We start from the raw sequence: 25,141 nt of genomic DNA, 5'->3' as shown, positions 1-25,141 counted from the left end.
AGCGTTCCGTGTCTAAATCACACTGGCCATGTGACCACGGAAAGATTGTCTTCGGACAAAACGCTGGCTCTATGGCTTGAAGAGCGGGATGAGCGCCGCCCCCTAGAGTCGGACACGACTGGACCAAAAAAAAAAAGCTGTCAAGGGGAACCTTTACCTTTTTACCTTTACCATAATTTTGAACTACAATCCTGCTTTGGCACTTTGTTCTTTCATTTTCACTAGAAGTCATTTCCAGTCATTGCCGCTTTCCACCTGTCAGATGGTGTCATCTGCATAATTTTAATACCTAATGTTTCTTCCACCAATTTTCACTCCACCTTCACCTGAATCTAGTGTGGCTTTCCGTATGATAAGGTTCTGTGTACAGACTGAACAGATATGGGGATAAAATGCGTCCTAATCTAACACCTTTCCCTCTAAGAAACCATTCTGTCTCTCCATGTTCTGTCGTAGCTTCTTGTCCACAATACAAGTTACACATCAGGGCAATCAACTTCTGAGGCACACTGATTTCTTCCAAAACAATCAGTTGTTTCTCCTGATCTACACAGTCAAAAGCTTTGCTGTAGTCTAGAAAGCATAGACTGTTTTTCTTCTGAAATTCTTTGGTGTGTTACATCCGGGAGCCAGCGCATTGTGCAACGGAGCAATATTGAATATCCTACAAGGAAATTTTTAAAAAATGTAAAAAAAATGGGGGCAGCGCCAACAAAAAGTATTACTTTGAAACTGGACTTCAGATCAGCATTATGTTTGGCACAAATGTAGGAGACCATCTGCCCTTGCTCTTTGGCAAATTTGAGGGAGTCTGGGCAAAGGGTTTGCAAAAGACCCTAATCATCCCCACATTTAAAACAGCTCATTTCCAGAGTAGAACATATTGAAAATGTCCCATTCCAGTCCACTTCACTGATGCCAAGCACTGCAGTATTTGTAAGTTCCATTTCATGCTTTACAGTTTCATTCACCTTGATTCATACTCTTCACATTCCATGGTCCAGTTGTACATTCTGTGTAGCATCAGACTGTCCTTTCCCCTCTGTGCATGTCAGCCACTATATGGCCTTTTGGCTTTAATCTAATTGCATCATTAGCAATAGAGCTATTTGTACTGTACTTTGCTGCTCCCCAGTAGCTGATTCAGTGCTTTCCCACCTGGGAGCCTCATCTTCCAGCCCTATCTCTTGTTGCATTTTAGATTATCTGACCATAGGGCTTTCTTGGCAAGGAAATTTCAAGCAGGGGTTTACCATTGCCACCTCCTGTGCAGTATTAACTAGTCAGCTTGAGTGTCACCCCCATTGCTCCTTCTGCCAGTGTCACCTTCAGCTATGCTGCTGCCCGGGAGCTGCCTTGACGAGGATGGGTGCCTCTTCGTCCGCTATGGCTGCTCCACCTTGGGTGGCCCTGCTAGGTGCCCAGGCTTGTCGTGGCATTGCTCTCAGCCTCACTGCCACACTCCCACCCCTTCACCCCACAAAGGGGCACATCCAGGAAGTGGAGAGCGCACAGCCCCTGGAGAGGCTGGCCCTCCTCCTCCTCCCAGCCGGCTGGCACCAGCAGGAGGGCTGGTATCAGCTCCTCCTCCTGATGTTTAAAGAGAATGAGCATCGGTGTCTGTGTGTGTGTGTGCTCTTGGGGGGGGGGTCGTCCCCAAACGGTACAGGAAGCAGGCGAGTGTGAAGCAAGAGATGGCCCCAGGGAAAGGCTGCTGTCGTGACACCCTCAGGACCGTTCGCGCAACACTGAGCCAGATGGTTGAGCCGTCAAACACCACCCAGAGCACACACCCAGGGCCCACTCGGGAAGTCACCGCCAGTCCCCGCTGTAGAGGGCAGCTTTTAATCAGCACCTCTTTTATTAATTAATATGCATCATAAATAAAGAAATAAATAAAGGCAAGACACCCTGTTCTAATGCCAGAAGTACAAATTAAATACAGCGCCACTTCTGCAAGAGCCGTTATGTACACACAGGAGCAAACCTCTTCCCTCTGAGTGGAAAAGGCCAGAAGACCCCAGCTAAGCCCCCCACCCCCCACCCCGAAATACTGTCAGGTCTTTGCAATCATAACCCCCCCCACACACACACACACACACACTGGCTGCACGACAGGTCAGGGAAGGGCATGGAGGCCAGGCCATCCTCCTGCCCATCTCTCTCTCACACACACACACACACACACACACACACACACACACACAAACTCAGGGAGAAGACAGCGCAGAAAGGGGACAGTGAGGTTTCTAGCCCCCGTCCCCAATTTGTGGCAGGCAGTTTTGCCAGCACTGCCCTGCTTGTGCCTGGGGATTCCCCCCCTCCCGATCTCTTCTGTGCCATGACGTCCACTGAAATCCCGTGGCCCAGGACGTGAGCAGGTGGTCCCCTGTGGTTGGGAGCACTGCCCCCTCCCTCCCCCTCTCCAGCAAGGCCACCCCATTCCCTCTTCCCCTCTGGGGGTGATTCCCAGAGATAAGCTACTTCTAACACCACCAGTCCCCCCTCCCCATCCCACCCCAAAGCCCAATACCCACCAAGGCCAAAGGACTCGTCCCCCTGCTTGGGGGAGACTGTCACCCCCCTTCCTCCTCTTCATTGGAGCCAAGGGTCCCGGAGGTGCTGCGCTTGTCTCACCTGCCTTTGACCCCTGACCCCAGCAGCACGGGCACCCCCTCCTGCGTCGGCCCCTGGGCGGGAACCTCAAGGTGCCCTTCGCCTCCGTTCACCCGCACTTCCAAGGGACACCCCCGGCCCAGGGCTTCCAGACCATCCCCCTGCAATGGCCCGGAGCGGGGTGGCCCACCCACCCACTTTGACGGAAGAGGGATAAAGATATGCTGGGATCAGAGCCTGGTGGAAGCCCATGCCAAGGAGGGCTCGGGGTCTGGACTGCCTGCGCCTCAAGAGTCCCAGCAATGTCCGGGGTGGCAGGTGGCATGCAGGGGCCAAAGTCTCCAGGAGGATGGAAATGGTCCAAGGAGGGCTCCCCGGTAGAGAAGGAGGAGGAAGGCAATGGAGGAGGCATGCATGGTGGTCACACTTGGCAACAGGAGGAGAGCCCCCAGCCCCCCAGGAACGAGGGGGCGGCCCCTGAGGAAGAAGGGGTTGGTCGGAAAGAGAAGAGCTACAGCGACAGAGTTCCCTGCGCAACCAGGAGCCCGAGGGCAGGAGAGCAAGGCCGTCCTTCCGTCCTGCTGCCCGCCGGGATCTCGTCCGCTGGCCGGCTGGGCTCGGGGGGTCCGAGCTTCCCTGTCCAGAGCGGGCAGCCCCCCGGTCAGCCAGTCAGTAGTCCTCGTCCTCCCGGTGGGTGACGTACATGATGGGCACTAGCCCGCTCTCGGCCCCACGACCGCACCGCAGCCAGTCCGCATCGACTTTGCCCATGACCTGCAGGACGTCGCCCTTCTTGAAGCTCAGGTGACCGGCCTCCGAGGCAAGGTGGTGGCAGAGGGCCTTCACTTCGCTGGGGGTGGGGTGGGGTAGGGTGGGCAGGAAACACGGAGAAAGCAAGAAAGTCACGTCAAGGGTGGCCACGGCAGCCGGGAGACACCCGCTCAGACACACACACACACACACACACACACACACACACACACACACACACACACGGCCGTGAGACCCAGGGAGGGCTGAGTACCGGACCTTCACAGGGGCACCTGGCGGGCCACCTCAAGTCGGGATGGAGGGAAGCTCCCCCACTGAGCTGGGGTCCGGGGCCAACACCCTCGTGCGCGCAACAAGCCCTCGAGGAAGGGCAAGGGGCGCGGCTGGGTTTTCTGCTTCCTGGGCTCTCCGTTGGGCAACGGAGGGCAAAACCTGAGCCAAGCAGGCGGCTCCTGCCTCAAGAACCCTCTGGGGAGCTGACATGCAGAGGGGAGGGCCACTCATGGCCCCCACCCCACCCCACCCCACCCCACCCCAGCCAGCCAGCCAGCCGGGCACGATGGACCCGAGGGACGGCCCTGGAAAACCGCTCCGCGGAAGGTGGCCATGGAGGACGTGGAAGGCGCTGGCGGACCGCGGCTCCCTCCCAGGGCTGATTCCGGGCCCTCCAGCCTTCTGAAGGGCCCAAAGGGGCCACGGACATTCGTTTGGGGTCCCTGCCCTGGCGTGCTGCATCGGCCCCAGGGCCCCATTGCTCACCACGAAGCCTCGAGGGCTGCGCTCCGGTCAGGTGGCCTCCGTTGCTGCCGCTGCTGCTGTCTGGGGTGCAAAGGGGGCACGCCTGGCACCAGCCTCTCGGGCTGGGAGGCAGCCTCTCTCCACACGCTGGCGCCCACGGTCTGGGCCATCAGCTGGAACACGGAGCGATCCAAGCTCAGCCAGCCGGATGGTAGCCTGCGAGGAGAGAGAGACCCCGGGTGAGCCAGGGAGGGCAGAACAGAGCCCACAGAAATAATTCCTTTTAAGTCAAATGCTCAAGGGGGGGGGGAGGGGACGGGAAGCGAACCAGACCGTAATGCCAGTCCCATAGCATTTCCTGCATTACAGGTCAATGTAGTGGCACCCTTAGCCAGGTGGCGGGTATCACAAGAAGGGCTGTGTGATTTCCTTAGCTGACAAAAGCCTCTCCCCCCTCCCCATCTGCAGTGGCAAAGAGGGGCAGGGATCCAGAGGGTGGAAAGCCCTTCCATTCCCCCCCCCCCCGGCACAGCCACGTAGCTGCCCACACAGCCTCCAGGCAGGGCTTGGTTTCCTTGGCAGCCTCCCTTGGAAATCCACCTGTGTTTCCCCAGGCCATCAAAAAGAGAAAGAGGAGGACGAGATGCCCAGCCCTGCTTGGAGCTGTCCCCCCGCGGGGGCCGGGGGGGGCACGATTCTTGCCAGAGTGCTCAGAATTGCACAATCCTTGGGGGGGGGGACATGAGGGGTGAGTGTCTTGAGCCCCCACAAATTCTGGGTCCAGTCCCAAGACGCTTCCCCATCCCAGAGACACCCCCCTGCATCCGTCTCCCCCTCCCCAGCCAGGAGCCCCGAGCGCCAACCGTCAGAGCCTCCCCCCCCTTACCTGCTGGCATGCTTGGGGTCCTTGGGCACCTTCCTGGAGCCAAAGAGGTGCCCCCACTTGGGCAGGCTCCCCTCCAGGGCGCTGGAGCCGCTCCCCCCCAGGCTCCCGGCTGGCTTCGGGGCTGAGCCACTCTCCTCCTCCGCCACCTGCTTCAGTTCGGCCAGCACCGAGTCGGGTGGGCTGCCCATCCAGAAGGGGTGGCCCTTCTCTTTCGCTTCCCCCTTGGCCGGGGGCTCCTCCTTCGGCACGGGCTCTCCCGCCGGGTTGTCCGCCTCCCTCGGCGGCCGGTCCGTGAAGGGGGCCTCGGTGATGGGGCAGGCCTCCGCCCCTTCCACCACTCCTTCCCGGGGAGGAGGCCCCTTTTTGGGTACCCCCTGCCTGGCGGCAGCCCCCACTTTCTTCCTCTGCTCGTAGCGAACGAAGCGGGCGCCCTCCGCCGAGCCCTCGATGTAGACCTGGGAGCTCCGCATCAGCTGATACCACCAGCTGGCCTGCTTGTCCTTCTTGGGCTCAGCGCCGCCCTGCGGGGCCTCCTGCGGCTGCCCGTCACTGCCCGCGTCCTCCCTTCGTTCTGCCCCTTCAGAGGGGGCGCCCTCGCCCTTGGCTCTGCTTCCGGCTCCTTCTCTCGCCAAGGCTGCGGTGGCCTGCAGAGCCTGAGCCCGGGGGTCCCGGCCGGAGCCCCCCCAGGCCTCGCAGATCCTCTCTGGGCTGCTCCCCTGGGTCCGCATGAGCTGGAGGGTGGAGTGGGCCGAGAGGGCCAGATCCCGCTTGACGCGGAGCAGCTCCTTCTGCTGCTGCTGCTCCTTGCCCATCTGCAGCAGGCGGTGCTCGAAGAGGAGGTCCAGGCTGAAGGGCAGGAGGGAGAGTGGCTGGAGCAGGAGCAGCAGCTCCTCAAAGAGGCCCTGGCAGACCCCGTGCGAGAGGGGCAGGAAGCCCACCGGCTGGTAGTGCCCCTGGACGATGTCTGCAGGGAGAAAAAGGACCCCAGGAGGTCACCGCCTGGCATTCTCTTATGACTCCCTCCAACTCCACTCCCCTGACCTTCTGGTACCGCTGGGACTCCGCCTCCCCCACCGGGCAGCTGCCCTTCAGGATCTGCAGCCAGGGAGGGGGCTCCCGGCCTCCCCCTGCTTGATGCCTTGTGCAGGACAGGGGCAGTGCGCCAGACCCCCGCCCAAAGGCAGCTTCTCCTCCTCCTCCTCCTCCCTGGTGCCGACCCAGCAAAAGTGGGCTCCTGGGTGTCCAGCACCCCCGTGGGGGTGGGTTGGCTCCCTCTCCAGTTCCAAACGACCAGGCCTCCCCCCTCCAACCCTGCCCTCCTTCCGCTCTCCATGTCCCCCTTCCTGCTCTTCCAGCCCTCTTCCTTTTGTCATGGCCAAGACCATGCCCACCCGTGGCATCATTCCTCCAAGCCCTTCCTCAGGTGCCCTTACCTTCATGGTTGTAGAGGTGATTAAACCAGAACTCCAGGGACCTGATGCTGTTAGAAAAAGGGAGGGAGGATTAAAGATAGACAGGGTGAAACAAGAAAGGAAGGAAAAGAGAATGGAGGAAGTAAGAAAGTCAAGAAAAGAGAGAAAGGGGGAAGGAAGGAAGATAGACAGGGAGGGAGGGAGGAAGGAAGGAAAGTGAAATCTAGGAAGCAGCACATGTGGCACATCTCTCTCTCTCTCTCTCTCTCTGTGTGTGTGTGTGTGTGTGTGTGTGTGTGTGTGTGTGTGTGTGTGTGTGTGTATATATATATCTTAATGCAAAACCTGATGGGGAAGCAATGACGCGCAGTCCCAAATGGGAGTACTAACTCAGAAGCATAGAGTCCAAAGGAAAGGCAGGCCACCTCCCACACCTGCCCCTTGGTGCAAGAGAGAGTTGCGCGCGTGCACGCGCGTGCGCGCGCGCGCACACACACACACACACACACACACACACACACACACACACACACACACACACACACACACACACACACACACACACACACACACACACACACACAGAGTGCCCTCATTCATGGCACAGGCAGCCAGGAAGTCATTCTGGGTGGGGAATCTTCTACCCAAATTCCCTCCAGCACAATAGGCGCTCCCAAGCAAAGGCCAGACCGTGGAAAGCCGCCCTCATGGAAGCGGACCTGTCCTGATCTTGATGGAACGCCACAGGAAGAAGGACGCCCGCTCTTGTCCAGGCTCAGCTTAGAATCTCAGCTGAGATGCTTTGCTGGGGAAGAGCTGACAAAGTTGGCTCCCCTTTTTTTCTGCTCTATGGTAGAAGGAGACCCTCAGACCCAATGTCTTCTCCTCCTTCTCGCAGTGGCTTCTGCTCCCCCACGTCCCCCCCCAACACTTCCGGGTCACCTGCCAGCCTCCCACAGCCCCTCAGGCACCTGCCCTTCAGCTCCCCAGAACCTCCTGCACCTGGAGCTAAGAGTTTGGCATCAGACCAGCTGCGGGAGGAGAAGGAAGGTCCCCGAAATGTTTGCTCCTTTGCCTCCCCACTTGCCCCCTTCAGATTAAAGGAGAATCCAGCAGCCCCACTGCCACCCTAGTGCCCCCAACCCTGGTTTCCAGCCCCCCTGTGTTTAGCGCACTTACTTGAGAAGTCCAAAGATGAACGCATTGAAGCGCATGGTGTGGCTGGTGAGTTCTGGGTACTGGCTCACCTTGCTGTAGAGGGCATGCACGACCTTGGTGGAGGGACCTGTTGGGTGGGGCAAGAAGGGCAACGTGGGGTGAGCCTGGGCCCTGGGCCAGATGGAGGAGTGCCCTTGGGTGCCCACAGGCTCGGGGCGCCAGCAAGCTTCCGAGGCTCCAACCGGAGGGCTCGGTGTCAGGGGTCACTTCCGCAGGGGCTCAGTGCCTCTGGTCTATAACAGGGACACCAAAGGCTCTCAAGATGGGCCCCGGCGTGGCAGGGCCACCGGGGCAGGAGAGCCAGGATCTGACCCGCAGGAGCACCTGTTCCGAGGGAGCACCCTTCTCCAGGTCTCTAAGCAGCCAGAAGCCCCCACCTCCCATGGGGAAGGGAGCCAGAGGCACTCCCCACGCCCAGCCTGCCCCCCGGCCGTCCACCCATTTAGCAACAGCAGCAACAATATAACACAATCTTCCTCCTCCTCTTCCTCTTCCTCCAAGGAATTAGTGCTAACAGCAAATGTCAACTCTGCCAAGGAAAGGATGAAACTGTGTCACACCTCATCTGCGAATGTCCAAAGACTGAACAAACAGATTACAAATTTAGACATGATGGAGTGGCAACATTAGTGCACTGGGCATTATGCAAACATTAGAACTCGCCGGCCTCCAAAAACTCATGGGACCATCAGGTAGAGAAGATGTCAGGAAATGACAAAGTCAAGATCTTGTGGGATTTCCAGATCCAAACAGACAGACGCCTTGAACATAACACACCAGATAGAGCAGTAATAGAACGAAGAAAGGTCTGGATCATTGACATTGCAATTCCAGGGGATGCCAGAGTTGAAAATAAAAAAATGGAAAAAATGACAAAATACAGAGATCTGGCCATCAAAACATCTCGCTTGTAGATGAAACACACTTCAATGGTCCCCGTCGTCATCGGGGCTTTGGGAACAATATCAATAAATTTCACACAGTACTATAAGCAGTTGCAGAACTCAGAAATCACACCTTCAGAGCCACAAAAAAATGGCAATGTTAGGAACAGCATACATACTGTGCCAACAGTTAACAGATACTTATTTATTTTTATTTATTTATTTATTTATTAGATTTTTACCCCACCCCTCTAGACAATGTCTACTCGGCACAGCTGTACTTAGGTTTTTCGTTAAAACTTTTATCTCTTATATAATACCAGTCAATGTTTTTTTTTTTTTTTTTTGTAATCTTGATTAACTGGACCTGGCGTTTTTGAAGAAGAAGAAGAAGAAGAAGAAGAAGAAGAAGAAACCCTTGAGAGGAAGAAGACATGGGGGGGGGGGAGAACCAGGCAGAGCCACATGTGGAAAAGGGCCCTCCAGGCTTCCGGTCCCCAACAAATCTCATGGCTCAGAATTCCCAAAGAGCTAGCCGGTCTGCCCAGTCTGCTTTCAGTGGGCTCAAAAGACTCGTGTGCCTTCCAAGAAGAGCAACAGGCATGTTTTGTGGACTGCAGGCCCCCTACCTCTGTGGAATCTCGTGCTAAAAGCAGCCTAAGATCCTTCTCTTTTCTGTTGAATTTGGTACATGCTCAGAGACACGGGATTCCTTATTTCTGAGTCTCTGTCTTTTGCAGCTATTGGGAGAGGGTGGAGACCGGGTTCTAATTAAAACACAAAAAAGTAAAATAAAGCAGATTCTGCCCCTGCCCGCACTAAGTCCTCTCCCAAGCTATGGGGGGTTGAGCTGTCAAGCAACCTGGGCACCTCAGGGAGAGATGCAGCCTCCCCCACCCCCTCAGAATTCCCGAGGGGGGCGTTGGCAAGAGAGCAGAACTCTCACCCACCCAGCCACCCACCTTAGGGAGGAACCGAGCAGTTGGGCTCCTCTCCTCCACCTCTGACAGATGCCAGCCCCCTCTCTCAGGAGCCACTTTTGTAAGTAATCCGAGACAGCTGGAGAAGCTTTGTGTGGGTGTCTGTCTGTCTGTCTGTCTGTCTGTCTGTCTGTCTGTCTGTCTGTCTGTGTCTGTGTGCACGTCAGCGAGTGTGTGCGTGTTAATCTGGGTTTTCTCTCTGTTCCTTCTTCTGCATTGGGAAGCATGCTCTCTGGCTGGGAAAGCAGCAGAAAGCACCTCCCAGATCTCCACCACACTCCCCATCATGTCATAACAATTTGGAGCACACCCTGCCTCCTTCCAGCCTCAACCCTGACTCTACCTGTGGCTGAGACAGAGAGGGAGAGAGAGACAGACGGAGGATCCTGACTGGGCTTTCATTGTAGCAGCTTTGCTTTAAAAGAGACGTCTTTCAGTTCCTCCTCCATGCCCTCTAGCCTCTGTAGACCAACAGTCCAATATAGGGGTGAGGAGTGAGGGGTGGCCGAGAAAGAGACTCAGGGGCCAAATTCCTCAAAACAACAAGGCGGAGCCTGAGGGGCTACTTACCCAGCTGGGTGGAGGCCTCCACGACGCTCCAGGGGATGTTCCGTCTCTGGCCGATGATCACGTCCAGCACATAAGCCTTGAGCCCATCGCTCAGGATGTCCCGAATGGCTGGGCACAGATATTTCAGGATGAGGTGGCCCACATTGGGGCTTACTGAGCTATTTCCTAGTTTGGCCTGGAAAATGGAGGAGGGAAAGAGAAGGTGTTACAGGGCTGGTTGGTGCAATCTCTGCCTGGAATCTTGTTGGATGCCTCCTGAGCAGCAGGCAGGGGCTGCCCGAACAACAGCCCATGCATCCTGCCACTTGGGAACCATTCCTGAAATATGGAATTCAGTTGCTGGACACTTCTATGCTTTTGTGAGTGCTGGGAAGCTCGCTGAATAGGCAGAGGCCAGTGCATTTCAATAATAATAACAATAATAATTCACACCTTCAGCTTATCTCCTGTTATGGAACACTTCAAAGAAAGGACTAAATGAGGAACAGATGCCTCCATGCTTATCTTGTATCAGAGGGCATTTCAAAGCCTCCCCAAAAGGACTCCAACACCTTACTAGAACTCTTGACTTGAAAGGAAACTGTCCACTTTTTCCCCAGAGAGTTATGCAGATTTGGCTGGTGGAGCAGGTCTAGAAAATGGCTTTTGTCCTGATGGAACATGAAAGGGGATTAAGATGTTGTTGGCAACAGGTCTATAATGGGCCGTTTACTTGTACAAAAGGGATTAGGAAAACTAGTTAGTTAGCCTAACATATTTCTAAGGAAAAAAGTGCTTTGCTCCCCTGCTTTTCTATGATGCCTTGAAGGGACTTAGGCCAACTCTAAGGAGAGACTGGATCTGTTTGCTGTCCTGTGAAGCCATGCTGGGAGGGTGCACCATGTGAACATCCCCACAGTATGCTATCTCTCTGCTAAGGTGTGAGTATTAGATAGGGTAGATTGACGTCTATTATTTTCGGATGTGTTTTCATCTCTTTTTTAAAGTTTTTTATTATTTTTAAGACATACCTACATACAAACAAACAAAAACCTGTATTTTCCATACAGACTTATCTATTACATATTTCTGACTACAGTAGATCTTATACCCTATTTCCATACTACCTCATGTTTTACACATATATTATATTTCATATCTATTTCAAAATATCTAAATTAGTATCTATCATTCTGAATTTGTAATAAATTTTATAAATTATTTCACCTGCATTCGAATCTATCCGATACTCATCATAACCATTCCTAATTCTATCTTTAAGATTGCTTATCCACCAATACGATCCAAGCCAGGACAATACATTCCTCAAAAATCTCCATTTTTGCAGACAAAAAGATATTATATATCTAATCTTATCTATAAAAACACTATGGTAAATTCCCACATATTTGATCTCTATATCTGTGCCTTAAAAACAAATGCATCTAATGTTATTATTCATCATCAACATTTCTAAAATTAATAATTACATATGCTTGTCTACCCTTGAGATTCCTACCTGGCCATGATTGCTTATGGTATATTACTCATATTGCTTTGAATGTAAATATATATCTCTCAAACCGATGATTTTTATTATTTAATCAGCAAGTAATTTCCTCCTTTTTCATTTTTCCTTAACAGCTCTAGTATCATAAGTCCAAGATTCGTCTCTTGCCCCTTTTTGCCAGTTTTAAAATGCTATATAGTGGTGCCTCGTATAACAAGTGCCCCGTTCAACGATGAATTCGCATAGCGATGGCATTTTTGCCATCGCTTTTGCGATCGCATTACGAAGTGCCTATGGGGAAAAATCGCTTTGCGATGTTTTCCCCATAGGCACCATCTCCCCCCAGCTGAGCGGGGGGAGCCTCTGAAGGGGCGCTCCCGCCACTCAGCTGGGGGAAAATGCTTGTGGCAGCCTCAGAAGGACCCTTCCGAAGGGTCCTTCTGAGGCTACCGAAGGGATTCCCCTTCGGAGGGGGCATTTTCCCCAAGCTGAGCCCCGCCGCTCAGCTGGGGGGAAATGCTGGCAGTAGCCTCGGAAGGACACTTCCGAAGGGTCCTTCCGAGCATCCAGATCCCGCCACCCTCCCACCCTACCCCCGCGGCTTGGATCTGACTCGCGGCGGCTACCTCAGCCATGGCCGGACTCCCTAGAGTCCGACCGCGGCTCGGATCCAAGCCGCGAGGGGAGGGTGGGGAGAGTGGGGCGATCCGGATCCCTTTCAGGCATCCCGGCCTCAATCCCACCCGCCGCCGGTTACCCATGGCTGGGTAACAGGTGGCGGGTGGGGTCCAAGCCCGGGATGCCTGAAAGGCATCTGGACCCCCCACCCTCCCCTCGCGGCTTGAATCCGAGCCGCGGCGGCAACCCCAGCCATGGCCAGTCCAGCCATGGCTGGAGTAGCCGCCGCGGCTCGGATCCAATCGGGGACTGAGGTGGGGGGAAGAAGGGAGGGAGAGCGAGCCCCCTCCGCTCTCCCTTCCCGGGATCGGGGACTGGGGTGGGGGAAGAAGGGAGGGAGAGCGAGCCCCCGCCGCTCTCCCTTCCCGGGATCGGGGACTGAGGTGGGGGGAATCCCGGAGGAGAGGCAAGCCCCGGCTGTGCTCCCCTCGGGGCATCGGGGACTGGGGTGGGTGGGAGTCTGGAGGAGAGGCAAGCCCCAGGAGGCAGGAGCCAATCCGTTGTCTTTTCCCCACCATCGGGCGCAGCTGTCAGAGAAGCCTCCCGGTGGTGGTGGTGGTGGTAGTAAGATCGGATCGGCTCCTGCCTTCTCCCCCACCACCCGGCTGCTCCCAAAGGGCTGTCCCGATGGTGCTTGCAGCAGCGGAGGAGGTGCCCGGTGGGGGAGAAGGCAGGAGCCGATCTGACCTTTTTCCCCCACCGGGCACCTCCTCCACTGCTGCAAGCACCATCGGGACAGCCCTTTGGGAGAAGCCGGGTGGTGGGGAACAAAGGCAGGAACCAATCCAATCTTCCCCCCCCACCGGGAGGCTTCTCCCAAAGCGCTGCGCCCGATGGTGGGGGAGAAAACCGGATAATCCGTTCCTATTGGAACGGATTATCCGGTTTTCAATGCATCTCTATGGGAAAACGTGTTTCACTTAGCGATGTTTTCCCATAGCGATGTTTTTTGTGGAACCAATTAAAATCGGTAAGCGAGGCACCACTGTATATAGAATCTCTTTAATGCATTTTCTGAATTGCTTACAGTAAATTACTCATGCTACTTTATATGTAAATATGCCTCTCTCAAACCAATGAGTTTTCTTATTTAATCAGCCATGTGTTTTCTTCTTGAATGCTATTAAATCTTTGCTCCTGCATGTTGAAAAGTCTTTTATAATCTTCTCTTAGGGCTGCACGCTGGAAGGGGCCCTTGGGATCACAGAGCCCAGCCCTGTCAAGCAGGCACAGAGGAGGGGAATCCAACTCCCAACCTCTGGCTCTCCATGCCTAAACCACCGAGCTATCCAGTAGTTCTTGGAACCATTGGAACATTTACTCTTTGGTCTTTTTGAATTGTTTTTCCCTTTTCTTTTTAATAAACTACAGAAATCCTTCCAAGTTGAGCTACTAAAACCAGTCCTTGCCTCAACCAGCTACCGGGGCTTTTTAGCATTCGTGATGGGAGTGGTGGCAGCAACCTAGCAAGGTTGGTGTGCGGGTTCTAAGCACCGAGCCTTGAGGATTCCTTTTGTGTGAAGACTTCTTAGAGCACCTGTAAGTCTGAGAGACCAGAGAGTCGTTTGTTGGGAGTGAGACCATTCCAGTCCAGATCCACAGTCTTCACCCTATCGGACTCCTGCCTGGCCTCTCCCACCCCAGGGTGAGCAAGAGTAGTGTAGCTGAGTGGCTATAGAGAGGGAGGCTTGATGGGGGGGGGGACTGCGACATCATCTGAAGAAGAGCGTTCCCCCCTCCTTCTCCACACCTGAACTCTTGTCCTTCAGCTGCTGGAAGTCTCACCAAGTGAAATCAGAGACACACTGGCAAAACTTACACCCTACCTGCAGAACCGCAAATGCTCACACCCAGAGGGGAAAGGAGGTGACACAATCACTGCCAAGTCCAGAGGCAGTTAAACTGCAGTACTGCAGTCAAGCCTCCACTTAGAATCTAAGTTCAATCCCAACAGGCTCAGGTTGCTGGCTCGAGGTTGACGCAATCTTTCCTCTTTCCAAGTTTGGTGAATTGAGTACCCACCTAGCTTGTGAGGGGGGGGGGAATATATAGTCTGCATAATCACGTTGTAAGCCCCTCAGAGAGTGCTTTAAGTGCTATGGGGCAGTATATAAGTCAAAACACTACCAACAACAATAACTCTGTAAATGTGGGGGCAATGGCAGCAGAAAAGCTCCACAGGAAAGGAGCAGTCACTAAGATCGTGGCAACTCCATTTTGCACTTCCTTCCCAAAAATATTTTGATTCCCCCCCCCCTCACCAATACCAGTGGCGACCCTGAGTGGGTTTCCCTGACATGGCTTTGGGTTTGATCCCTGGCATCTCCAGGTAAAGGGATGAGGTAGCAGGTGATGCTGCAGCACCAGCACGAGGAGAGGAGACAGTCCCCGGCCAGACGGAGAAATAGGTCTGCCTGGGAACGAGGCCACGTCTGGAGTCCACAGCCTTTTGGCAGAAAGCTCCTCCTCCTCCTTTGATTTCTGTCTTCTGCCGCCGCGAAGTAGGGCCCTGGTACTTTACAGAGGAGCCACAGAGGCTGAGAAGGGACTCAGCCAAGGCCACACAAGATGAGGGTGGGAATGGGTAGGATTTGAACGCGGCTCTTCCAGCCCTGAACCACATCCAGCTTTTCACTGATTTGTTGTCAGCTGGGTGGAACCCCTGCAAACCTACGCTGCCCTGACCCCATGCACTCAGAGTGTGGCGGTGTTTTTCTCCAACGTAAGGAGGGGCATCCGGTTTTTAAAATAGTGCTGAATAATCTGCTTTGAAGTCGGCCAAAGCAGCGCCAGGCCAGAGCCGAGGTCAGCAGGAAGCCTTCGGCTCCAAAGGGTTAAGGGCCTCTCAAGCTGGCAATCTGCGTCCAGCCTGTAAATCTTCCTTGGGATTGCTATAAATAAACATGACGAGGCAAACCTCTGGCTGGAACGGAGAGCAGCCAGAGTCCGAGGGAAAGGGGCGCTCACGCGGCTGCTCCTTTGGGACCTTCCAGGAACAGGACAGAGAGAACAGGCCGGCCGGCCGTCCATCCGTCCATCCGTGGGAAAGCCAGCTTTGGCCAAAGAGACTTCCCCCCCCCCCAGCCGTCCTTCTCGGAGCTCCAAACTACAGCCTGAGACGTCCTCCCCCCCAACCCCCCCTCCAAAGCTCTGCTCTCACGATGGCCTTGCAGTGGCAGTGCGGGGGGGGGAGTTAGCAAGAAGACATCCCACTCTGATGCCCCCACCCCCACCCCAGTTTCCAGGAAGGTCTACTCTCTGTTCAGGGGCAGATGCAAGAGAGGCTTTTCCTCCAGGGACGGGAGTCTTCCGCCCCCCCAAAAAAATCTCTGGGGACACACCAGGGATTCACCAAATCCCCACAAGGTTCTCGTGTCCCTCCTCCACCTGCCCTGCAAAGACCCTTCAGACCTGAGGCCCCGAATGGCAAGACCCGACGGCAGTCGGCAAGACGGCCCCCCAGGGTTCCTCCGGGAAAGGGCCTGATGCTCTGCAGACAGACGGACGGACGGACGGACAGGCGGGCGGGCGGGCAGGCGGGTGGGCAGCACCTCCCCCCTGACTTGCTGGAGGCAGAAGGAAAGGCAGGTCGTAAGGGGGCCACCAGGCTCACCTTCACCCTAGGATCTCGGCTGGTCCCAAAATGTGCCACGATTAAATCCACAGCCATGTTGACCGCCTTGACAAGACCTGGTGGGCAGAAAGAGAAGAGAAGAAGTGGGGATGACCGTCCTGGCTCAGCTGGGCAGCCAAGGCCTCCTGGCACTGCCCGAGAGACACACGTGGCCAAGACCACCCCCCAAAGACCCCCAGGCTTGACCCAAAAGGGCTCCCTCCCCACAAAAGCTCTTCCAAGGGTTCAGGAAGACACAGAGTCGGCCAAAGAGGGGGTCAGGAGACTGCCAGATCACAGCCCCCCCCCATGTCAAGATTTTGGGCATGTCTCTGCCTCCCCCAACCACTTTTTCCTTCCACTGTCTAACCCAGGCGGTGAACAGCCCTGCCACTGCTCCGAGAGGGGCATCAGGTGGGGGTTCCAAGACAAGAATCCCCCAAGGAAGGGAGGGGAGGGGGCAGGAAGCTGGTGGGGGGAAGCTAAGATTCACCTGCCCTGCCCTCCCCTCGCCCACCAGGCCTCAGAGAATAGCACGGGCGGGGGCGGGTGGGAAGAGCTCAAAGGGCCTGGCGCCCACAGTGCCAGAGTCCCGCCCCAAACGCAAGGCAAGGATGCCAGGATCGGATCCCGGCGTCCTGCCACTGAAAACCCGAAGGAAGGCCTCCCGGGAGCCAGAGGACCCCTGCCAGCCTCCGGGAGAGGCGCCTTCCCCCTCCAGAGCACGCCAGGCCTCCCTCCTGGCAGGCGCTGCGGAGGGAGGGCCGTCCCCCCACCAGCCTCTCTGCAGACCCTTTGGAGAGCTTGCGTGCGCGTGCGTTCCTTCTGCCTCTTCCCTCCTCGGGACCTTTGCTTATGGGAGCCTTGCTCTGGGGCACCTCCCTGCCACCCCCTCTCTTCCGGTCACTTTCTTCTCACGTACCACCACCCCCGGCCCTTAAGAGGACACCCCCCTTCCATGCCCCAAAGGTCCCTGGTTGGGCCACCATCCGCTTCCCAGGCAAAAGGGCCCCGAGGGTCAAAAGGCCATGCTTTCGGACTCCATGCGTCTCGCCAAGCACCACGGCCCCCACAGGCGGCACGGAATGGGCCAAGAGAAGACCGTCGCCGGGGGACCCGAGAGACCGGCCGTCCCAGGACTGAGGCCGCCTCCGGGCTCCCCCGTGCACGCAGGGGCCAAGCGGCGGCCACAGGAGCTCACCTTTCTTTTGCGCCAGATCAACCGAGATGGACTCCGTGTTGCCATCCGGGGAGAGGCAGAATTCGGCCGGGGGCTTTTCAGCCAAGGAGAAATAGTCCGGGAAGAAGTCAAAGTAGTTGAGGGGCGGTGGTCTCACCGAGTGTCCTGCATTCACCCCATCGGGGCAAAAAAGGGAGGTGGGTCAGAGACACAGGTGCCTCCTGGCTGCCTTCCCTTCCTCCGAGGAGAACGGACCGAGCCAAGCCCTTCCTGCTCCTCCGAAGGCCCCTGAGGACGGGGAAGGGGTGGAGGGCGGGCGAGCGAGCGGGCGGAAGGAGGAGAGGCCCGGCCGGCGCCTAAGGGCCAAGGGGATGCTCCCTCCCGCCCCGCGCCTTGCAAAAGGTGGCCTGGGGATGCCAGATCCCCAGGAAGGAGCTACACCAGGGCTAAAGGACCCTGCCGCCCTGCGCGAGAGCATCCGAGCAGAGCTTCGGGACGACAGCCTCCCGGGGCCACAAGAGAGACGGCGGGACCGACCAGCGCTACAGCTGAGAGAGAGAGAGAGAGAGAAGCGGGCCAGCCCTTCTCTCCCCTTTGGCCTGAAGCTTGTCTGCTGGACCCCTGGAATCTCCATGACTAAAAGACATTTTTTACTTTTCATACTTCAGGACTTATAACCCTCACCTCGAGTCTTATTTCATAAAGTGCTCACTTCGGAGAGGGTGGAATAAATGGCAGAGTCGTGGACTCCTTCGGGAGCTCCTTCTGACCTGAGACGGGTGGCCGCCTGCGGGGCCCTTTGCCTGCGGTTCCAGCAAGTTCCCACAACGCTGAACACAACTCACAGCAGCCAGGGGGCACCAGGGGCCGGCCGGACGCCGTCCAGCCCTGGAAAGCGAGGGCTGCCAGTGGCAGCCAGAGCCCCCACCCAGACCGGCCCTGACCAGGCTAGCCGACCCCCGGCCCTGCTCCTAAGATCAATTGCTTCAGATCCAGAGGTTTCCAGGGGCCTCTGTTGTGCGGGACACGGGCCGGCAGGCGCAACCCTCCGCTTGCACACCCCACTGGGAGAGCATCTGTCCAGCCATGGGCTGCGGAGGCTGCAGGCAGGAGGTGCCTCGTGCTGCAGCCAAGAGCTGGACCTGGTCAGCGCTGACCGGGACCTTTTCCATCCATCAAAGAGGCCCACGGGGGGGGGTTGTGGGTCCCTCCCTCTAGAGTCCTCCAGGAAAGCCCTTTCCTGGGCCTGAGCATGGGGATTGGGGGACGGGGGACGGACAGACCATGCAAGGCCAGACTGGCAGCAGAAAGGGGGGGAAGGAGAGGGGGAGGCTGCGCACCATTGAGCCTGCAGCTGGAGCGCCCCATGTTCAAGGCACCCGGGAACTCAAAGATGGGGTTCCTCCAGGGGGGGAGCCGCCCCTCCTGCTGCTTCTGGTCCAGGCTGCCCGTCAGCCCCGAGACACGGTCCAGTCCCAGGGGGTTCCTTCGCCGGTACTCCCGCCACTTGAGTGCTTGCGGAGAGAGGTGGTTGGCTGGCCGGGTCCCCGAGGAAAGGCAGGCAGGCAGGCAGGCAGAGAGGGGGGGGGGACAGGAGGAGAGAGATGGAGAGAGAGAGCGCGTGACAGAGGCAGCTTGTTAGTGGCAATCCCACAGCCTCCACCCTTCCCCAGAGGCCACAAACGCAGGAAGCAGGTTGGAAACAGCCCCTAGACACAGGCACACCTGGGGGGCTGGGGGGGGGGCAGAGAGAGAGAGAGAGAGAGAGAGCGTGCGAGAGAGCACTGCAGGAGAGGCTGTCCAGCTAAGGCACAGATCCCTAACATGTGCAGCCTCCTAACTTGAGGAGAGGGTTGGACTGGATGGCCTTAGGGGTTCCCCTTCCAACTTATGGTGATTCTATGATGATAAAAAGCCATATCCCAGGCTTTGGGACAGGGTGAGGCCTCGGAGGGCCCTCAGCTGTGGCTGCCCTCACAGGCTTAGGTAGCCAGTTCTGACGTGATAGGAAACGGACCACCTGAAGCCAAGGAGAGAGAGGGGGAGAGAGAGGGAGAGCTTCTACTCCATTGATGCACCAGAGAGAGGTGAGGTGCCTGCCAGGCCCCCCAGGGATGAAGGAGCCCCCCCCCATCCTTCAAGGACACGTCAGGCGCAACTCACGTGTAGGGACGTCTCCACGTGGGCCATCCCTGGAGGCCACCTGCCCTTGTTACCTGATGGGAGGAGGTGGCCCAAAGAGGCGTTGGCCATGCCCACGAGGAGGAGGAGGAGGAGGAGGAGGAGAGCGCCCCCTCCTGACCTACAGCAAGTGGTGGGCCAGGAAAAAAAGCTGTCTAGGCTGGCGGGTGTGTGTGTGTGTGTGTGTGTGTGTGTGTGTGTGTGTGCGTGCGGTGTCTGTTGGAAACAGTCCTGGAGTTGCTCCAAAAGGAGAGCAGAAAAGGGGGGGGGGGCTGATGAAAAGTTGGTCCCAACCTGGCCCCTGCCCACGAGGAAGCCCAGCCCTCTTGTCCCCACCCCACCCCGCCCCCCCAGGGCAGAGCAGCCAAGCGAGAGGGGTTTGCTTCTGGCTCCTCTTCTTTCAAGGATGAAGACAAGCCCTCAAGGCTGCCGGAAAGGTCCTGCTGGGACCTTGTGGGACCGCCCCCCCCAGAAGCTCCCTGCCATCGCGGCTGCTGGGGGAGATCGGTGGCGGGGGGGCAGAAAGCCCCGGGGCAGCCCCAGCCCCCTGTTCCCCCCCCGCTCCACCCCAGCTACCTACCGTTGAGTGGCCGGGAGAGCATGGCGCTCAGGGGTCCCCCGCCGATGGCCTCGCTGCAGCTGCCCTTCCACTGGGGCTCCGGGTGGCCCCCGGCTCTGGCCAAGCTCCGTCCGCACGACAACACGGGGGCCAGGGAACCGACCGGGCGCTCGTACTTCAGTTCCTGTGGCCCTTCTTTCCCGGAGACCGGCGGGGGGCTCTCCTTTTTGTGCAGGGCGTCCACGCGAGGGCCCACATTGGAAGCGTGGCTGCCCGTGGCCGGAGAGGGCCTGGTGGCGGGCAGGAGGTTGGCTGAGACCGGGCAGGACCTGCTCCGGGGCGGGTGGCTCTCGGGGGTCGGGGAGCCGGAGGAGGAGGAAGGGTCCCGGCCTTGGAAAAAAGGGACGTGGCTCCGCACGGGGGAGTAGCTGCCCAGCGGGGAGGGGCGGGTGGTCTCCGGCACGGGCTTCTTGGGGGGCCCCTCGCCCAGGGCGGCAGCCCCGTCGGCAGAGCGCGGCTGGCCTGGCACCAGGTGGGCCCCCGCCCCGGGCGGGTCGGCCGAGGGGGCCGAGGCGGAGGACTGGGAGGTGGAGGAGAGCGGCTGGCTGGCCGAGCGGGCGGCGGCCGCGGCAGAGGCGGCGGCGGAGAGGCTGTAGAGCTGGGAGAGGCTGGCGGCAAAGTGGCTGTGCAGCGCCCGGGCCTTGGACTGCTTGGGGAAGTGGTGCTGGAAGACGAAGGGCTGGATGGGCAGGGTGGTGGGGCGCTGGTCCTTGCTGTAGCGCACCACCTTGCCCTCCGCTGCACCGCCTGCAGGGGGAGAGACGGAGAGGTGATGTGGGGTGGGAGAAGGGGAGGAGAGCTGGCCCCAACCCAAGCACACACACACACACACACACACCCCACGGGGTGGGCCCAGGAGCTGGAGAGAGAGAAAGGCAGCCTGGCCCTCGGCCACAGGAGGAGCCCTGGCCTCGTCGAGCTTTGCCGGCTGGGTTTATTTGCTTGCTTGTTTGTTGGTTTGTTTCATTTGTACCCCGCCTGTCTGGTCTTGCGACCACTCTAGGCGGTTTAGGCAGGCCAGCTGCGAGCAACCCCCCAGGGAGGTTCCAGGCCTTCCCACGGACTCCCCGTTGAACCCTGCCCTTGCCAGCCCCAAGCGCCTCTCCCTGCCCAGGAACCCTGCCCTGGCACAAAAAGTGCGTGGGGCCACGTCTGCCCCACGGGTATGGGGAAGAGCTTGGGGTGCCCAGGGGCAGGGGGGGGTTGAGCATGGATCTGCTCTTCCCCCAGTGCCACACAGCCACTCAGGTGCCACGGTGCCCTCTCCACTGCCACGCTGTGATGGCTCAGAGCTGGGCACAGGAGGGCAGGGCAGGGCAGGGCAGGGGGAGGGAAAGGAGAGGCTCCTCTGGAGGGCGAGGCAGTGCCAGCGGAAGAGCATCGCCCACCGTGCCTGGCGCTAAAAACCCCAAGGGTGTCTGTCTCGGTGGCAACCGGTGGCCTTCCTTCAGCTGAAGAGGTGGGCTCAGCCCTCGCTACCTCCGCCCCCCTCCCACACAGAATACCTGGGCCCGGCTGCCTGGCTGGCCTTGCCCACACACTGCCCCAGAAAGACGTGGCTTCTCTCAGAGCTGCTCCTCCTGCCCTGCCTCAGTGCCCCTCTTGGCTCCTCCACAGAGTCCCACGCAGGTCCCCCCCTTTGTGGACAATCTGCTCCCTCTCCCCCTCAAAACCTTGTCGGCTGGGCTCTCCCTCGCTCGCTCACAAGCCCTGCGGTGCAGGGGTTGAACTGCAGTTTGGCAGTCAAGGATGCCACTCGGGTCCTGGGTTCGATCCCAACAGGCTCAGGTCGCCCGCTTGGGGTCGGCGGCTCAGCCTTCCCTCCTTCCGAGGTCGATCCATTTGGGGGAGGGGGAGAGAGGAAGGTGTTGTAGCCTCCTTAATTAAATAGTAAACCGCCCAAGGAGAGCTTTTAAGCGCCAGGGAGCGGTGCATAAGTCGAAACGCCAGCAGCAGCTGGAATGCAAAGAGCTCCTACCTGGTAGGAGCCCTGCCTCCTCATGAGAAGGAGGGGCAGGGAGAAGATGGACAAGGAAGGAACCTCAGAGAAACCACTTGGGGAGGGGGGTGGAGAAGGGCTGTGGTGGAAGCGCAGGGGCTGCCTCTGGCCCTCTCCGGGGCTCGGGAGGCAGGAACCCCCAGGCAGGGTCCTGGGTTCAGGAAGCCTTGGGCACACACATGCACGCACGCACGCACGCACGCATGTGCACAGACACACACACATATAGGAGGGACTCCTGCTGACTGAGTTACTCTGGAGTTAAAACACTGACCTCGAGGCACACAGCAAAACCCCAAGAATTCAAGAACATCATCAACAACAACGAGGTGCTAAGCAAAATCCACGCTTCCTCCCTCCCTCCTTCCCGCAGGAAAGCGCTCCACCCCAGGTGAGGAGGGTCAGGGAAGCACCGGTGGCTTGCCCCTTTTTCATCCCCCCCCCCGCAAGGCAACCAAAGCCCCCAGACCTCGTTTCGTCCTGCTCGCCAAGGGGAGCCCAGCTCAGTGAGGAGAGCCACCGGTGCCCGCCTGTGCCAGCCTAAGCCCACCTGATCCAGAAGGTGCCTTGGCCCCACCTCCCCGCCCCTGTGGGACCCCCGCCTTCAGGGAGGGCCCTGGCTGTCTGGGTCTTGGGCGATCCGGGCAGGGGCCCCTCTCCGGTTCTCCCGGACCGGCGGCCAGAGGGAAGCCGCCACCGGCAAGTTCAAGCTCTTACCATCAGCTCTGGCCCGAATGTCTTTGTGGCCAACGCCGGCCCCCGTCTCTGTTGCCACCGAGAAAAAGGGCTGCTCGGGCACCTCCCCGGAGGCCAGGCCGTCCTTCCGGGGGGCAGCCGTCCCACGTTCGGAGCCGGGGTTGTTCTCGCAGCTGCGGTTGAGGGAGTGGGCCAAGGGCATGGGCGGGAGGCTGTGGCAGTGCCGGGCCGCCCAGTCGTTCAGGAAGGCGGCGCTGTCCTTCTGGCACTCTGGGATGGGGGAGAACTCCAGGGACGAGTCCCTGCTGGCCCGGAGTGGCGGGGAGGAGCCGTTCTTCTTCCGGCCCTTGGCCAGCTCGGCGAAAGAGGTGACCCGCTTGGGCGGGGAGCTCTGGGCCGCCACGCCGGGGGTCTCGCTCAGCTTGACCGGGCAGCTCAACATGCGCTCCAGGGAGCCCAGGCGGCCTGTGGGGCTGCGGTCCAGGTTGCGGTCGTAGCTGCGGGAGCGCTGCCTCCCCCCAGAGAGGCAGGGAGGGGAGACGTTGACGTAGAGCTGGCCCTCGAGGGCCTCTTTCTCGGCCTCCCCCTGGGACTCCGCCCGGGAGCCCTCCGTGTCGCTCCCCCCCGGCGGGGGCCCCGGCTGCTGGAACAGGTAGTATTCCGTCGGCTGGACCAGCGGGCTGCCTTTGGCGGGCTCCTCCGAGCAGCTGGTGATGGACGAGCCGGCCGGGCTCGGAGAAGACTGGGAAGACAGGTCGCAGGTGACCAACTTGTAGTAGTTCTGGGTGGCCACCACGAGCCGCGCTTGGCTCTGGAAGCAGGCGGTGAGGTCGGAGCCCTCCGAGGCGCACGGGTCACAGAGTGGCGGGTAGGAGTTGCAGTTGGCATCCAAGACGGGGGAAGAGGGGTGGCGGCACCCGCAGGCCTTCCCTGAGCCGTCCGGGTCGTGGGACTCGCAGGACATTTTGGAGTCCCTGGGCGAGGAGTGGAGGTCCAGGTAAAAGGCTCCCGTGTCCGAGTGGCTGCCGGAGGAGGAGTCGTCGCAGGACAGGGGGCCCGAGTTCAGGTTGGGATGGGCGTGGCCGTTCATCTTGTTGTAAAGGGCACTGAAGTTCACCAGGACCCCATCGGAGCTGTTGCAGGAGGAGTCGCTGATGTAGCCCATCTGCTGGTCCGGCGGCTCGGACTGGCTCGAGAGGCTGTAGCACCGGCAACGCTGGAACTCTGAGCTGGAGCAGCTGCACGTCCGGCTGCAGCTCGCCTCCTGGTGGGGCATCAGTTCGTCTGAGTCGTTGGCCCATTCTTGGTCAAAGGAGAAGGTGGTGGCGTCCTCGTGGTGGCAACTGTACTCATCCAGCTCCATGCTCTCTGGGGCAAGGCGGTTCCTTGTCTGAAGGTCGTCACTAGTCAGCTTGTCCTCTTGGCCCTCGGCCACGTCCAGACGGCTGGTGGCGCTCCACGGCTTCACCACCGGATTGGTGTCGTGCAGGCGGAACGGCGGCAGCGTCATCTCATGCAGGCGGAAGGCAGGCTTGCTGCTGTGCAGATGGAAGGATTTCTGCTCCAGTGGGTCATCTTCGTAGAGGTCCTGGGCCTCTTTCGCACTCAGCACGAAGGGATTCTGCCGCTTGTGGGTGCCGGAGAGGGCCGGGTCCTTGGGGGCGTTGTCCTCTTTGTCCTCCGGGGCCAGGGTCAGATCAGCCTCGGAGGCCAGCTGCTGTAGACAGCTGCTGTAGACCAAGGAGTCGGTCTGCAGGAGGTCCCGCTCCCGTTGGGAGCTGGTCCGCACCACCCCCAGGTCTGCCTGGCAAAAGGGGTTGGTCCTTTTGCTGGAGGGGCAGCACTGTCGGTCGGGGACCTGGCAATGCACCAGGGGAATGTGGTGGACGATCAGGGTCTCTCCAGTGAGCTTGGGAGGGCTATCCATCGTCAGCTGTTCTCTTCTGGGCCCCCGCAGTGGTGAAGCTACCCATGGAAGGGCCTTGGTGAGCAGCAGGGACCCCAAGCAGGCATCTCCTCCAGGTATTCAGGGTCCTGAAGAGAGATCAGAAAGAACAAACAGGGTGTCATCACCCAGAGGAAGGGGGCGCCCACCGTCAGAAGGCACCGTTGCCTTACGGCTGCTACAGGGTCCTGGGGAAGACCCCCGTGCCCTTCTCCCAAAAAGCCCTGCTGGGCAGTTCTGTGCCACTAGCACTGCGCCCGGAATAAGAAGCTCATGCATTTCTTTTCTAGTCCCTGTTTCATAGGCATTTGCTCTCAAAGGCATCAGTAAATCACCAAAGACATTCCTGTGTAACAAACATGTTCCCTTTTGTTGCATCACTGTTTCAGCAGACAAAGCAAGCCACAAAGGCTTCTCTAGTGGTGGGGAGGTTTCTCCGTGATAATAGGGACAGGGAGGAGACCGGCTTGCTCCGTGCAGCCAAACTAAGTGGGAGGGAGGTCCCCGCTTCGGCATCTGCACCCCACCCTGCCCCTGTCCCCCACCCCCGTTTGAGCTTTTCAGTGACCTTCAGTGGTATCATTCCTAGCCTTCTGTTCAGTTACTGGGTGCTGAACTTTTTTATGTCTTTATAATTTGAATGTGTATTTCCTGAAGGTGATGGGG

At 58.4% G+C, this 25,141-nt stretch overlaps 1 protein-coding gene across 4 annotated transcripts in view; it reads right to left on the bottom strand.

Annotated features, from left to right (window-relative positions):
- Window positions 1-1,831: 1,831 nt before the first annotated feature.
- RUSC2 (RUN and SH3 domain containing 2) overlaps window positions 1,832-25,141 on the bottom strand; it is a 42,176-nt gene continuing 18,866 nt past the window's right edge. For 3 of the 4 annotated variants that reach the window (XM_072993078.2, XM_078384194.1, XM_072993077.2), the window contains exons 2-12: window positions 22,552-24,564; window positions 19,797-20,582; window positions 18,376-18,570; window positions 17,057-17,200; window positions 15,856-15,932; window positions 10,076-10,250; window positions 7,603-7,708; window positions 6,445-6,491; window positions 5,012-5,975; window positions 4,147-4,341; window positions 1,832-3,466 (exon numbers count right to left, since the gene is read on the bottom strand). In XM_072993078.2, coding sequence (XP_072849179.2) covers window positions 3,286-3,466; window positions 4,147-4,341; window positions 5,012-5,975; window positions 6,445-6,491; window positions 7,603-7,708; window positions 10,076-10,250; window positions 15,856-15,932; window positions 17,057-17,200; window positions 18,376-18,570; window positions 19,797-20,582; window positions 22,552-24,457 — 4,776 coding nt within the window. In that variant the 5' untranslated portion in view covers window positions 24,458-24,564 and the 3' untranslated portion in view covers window positions 1,832-3,285. The remainder of the gene's footprint in view (window positions 3,467-4,146; window positions 4,342-5,011; window positions 5,976-6,444; window positions 6,492-7,602; window positions 7,709-10,075; window positions 10,251-15,855; window positions 15,933-17,056; window positions 17,201-18,375; window positions 18,571-19,796; window positions 20,583-22,551; window positions 24,565-25,141) is intronic. The other variant, XM_072993079.2, reaches the window with a different exon arrangement.

Source organism: Pogona vitticeps, chromosome 2 (assembly GCF_051106095.1).
Source record: "Pogona vitticeps strain Pit_001003342236 chromosome 2, PviZW2.1, whole genome shotgun sequence".
NCBI lineage: Eukaryota > Metazoa > Chordata > Lepidosauria > Squamata > Agamidae > Pogona > Pogona vitticeps.
Note: the sequence above shows the minus strand (reverse complement) of the source record. Positions and strands in the feature narration are given on the sequence as shown.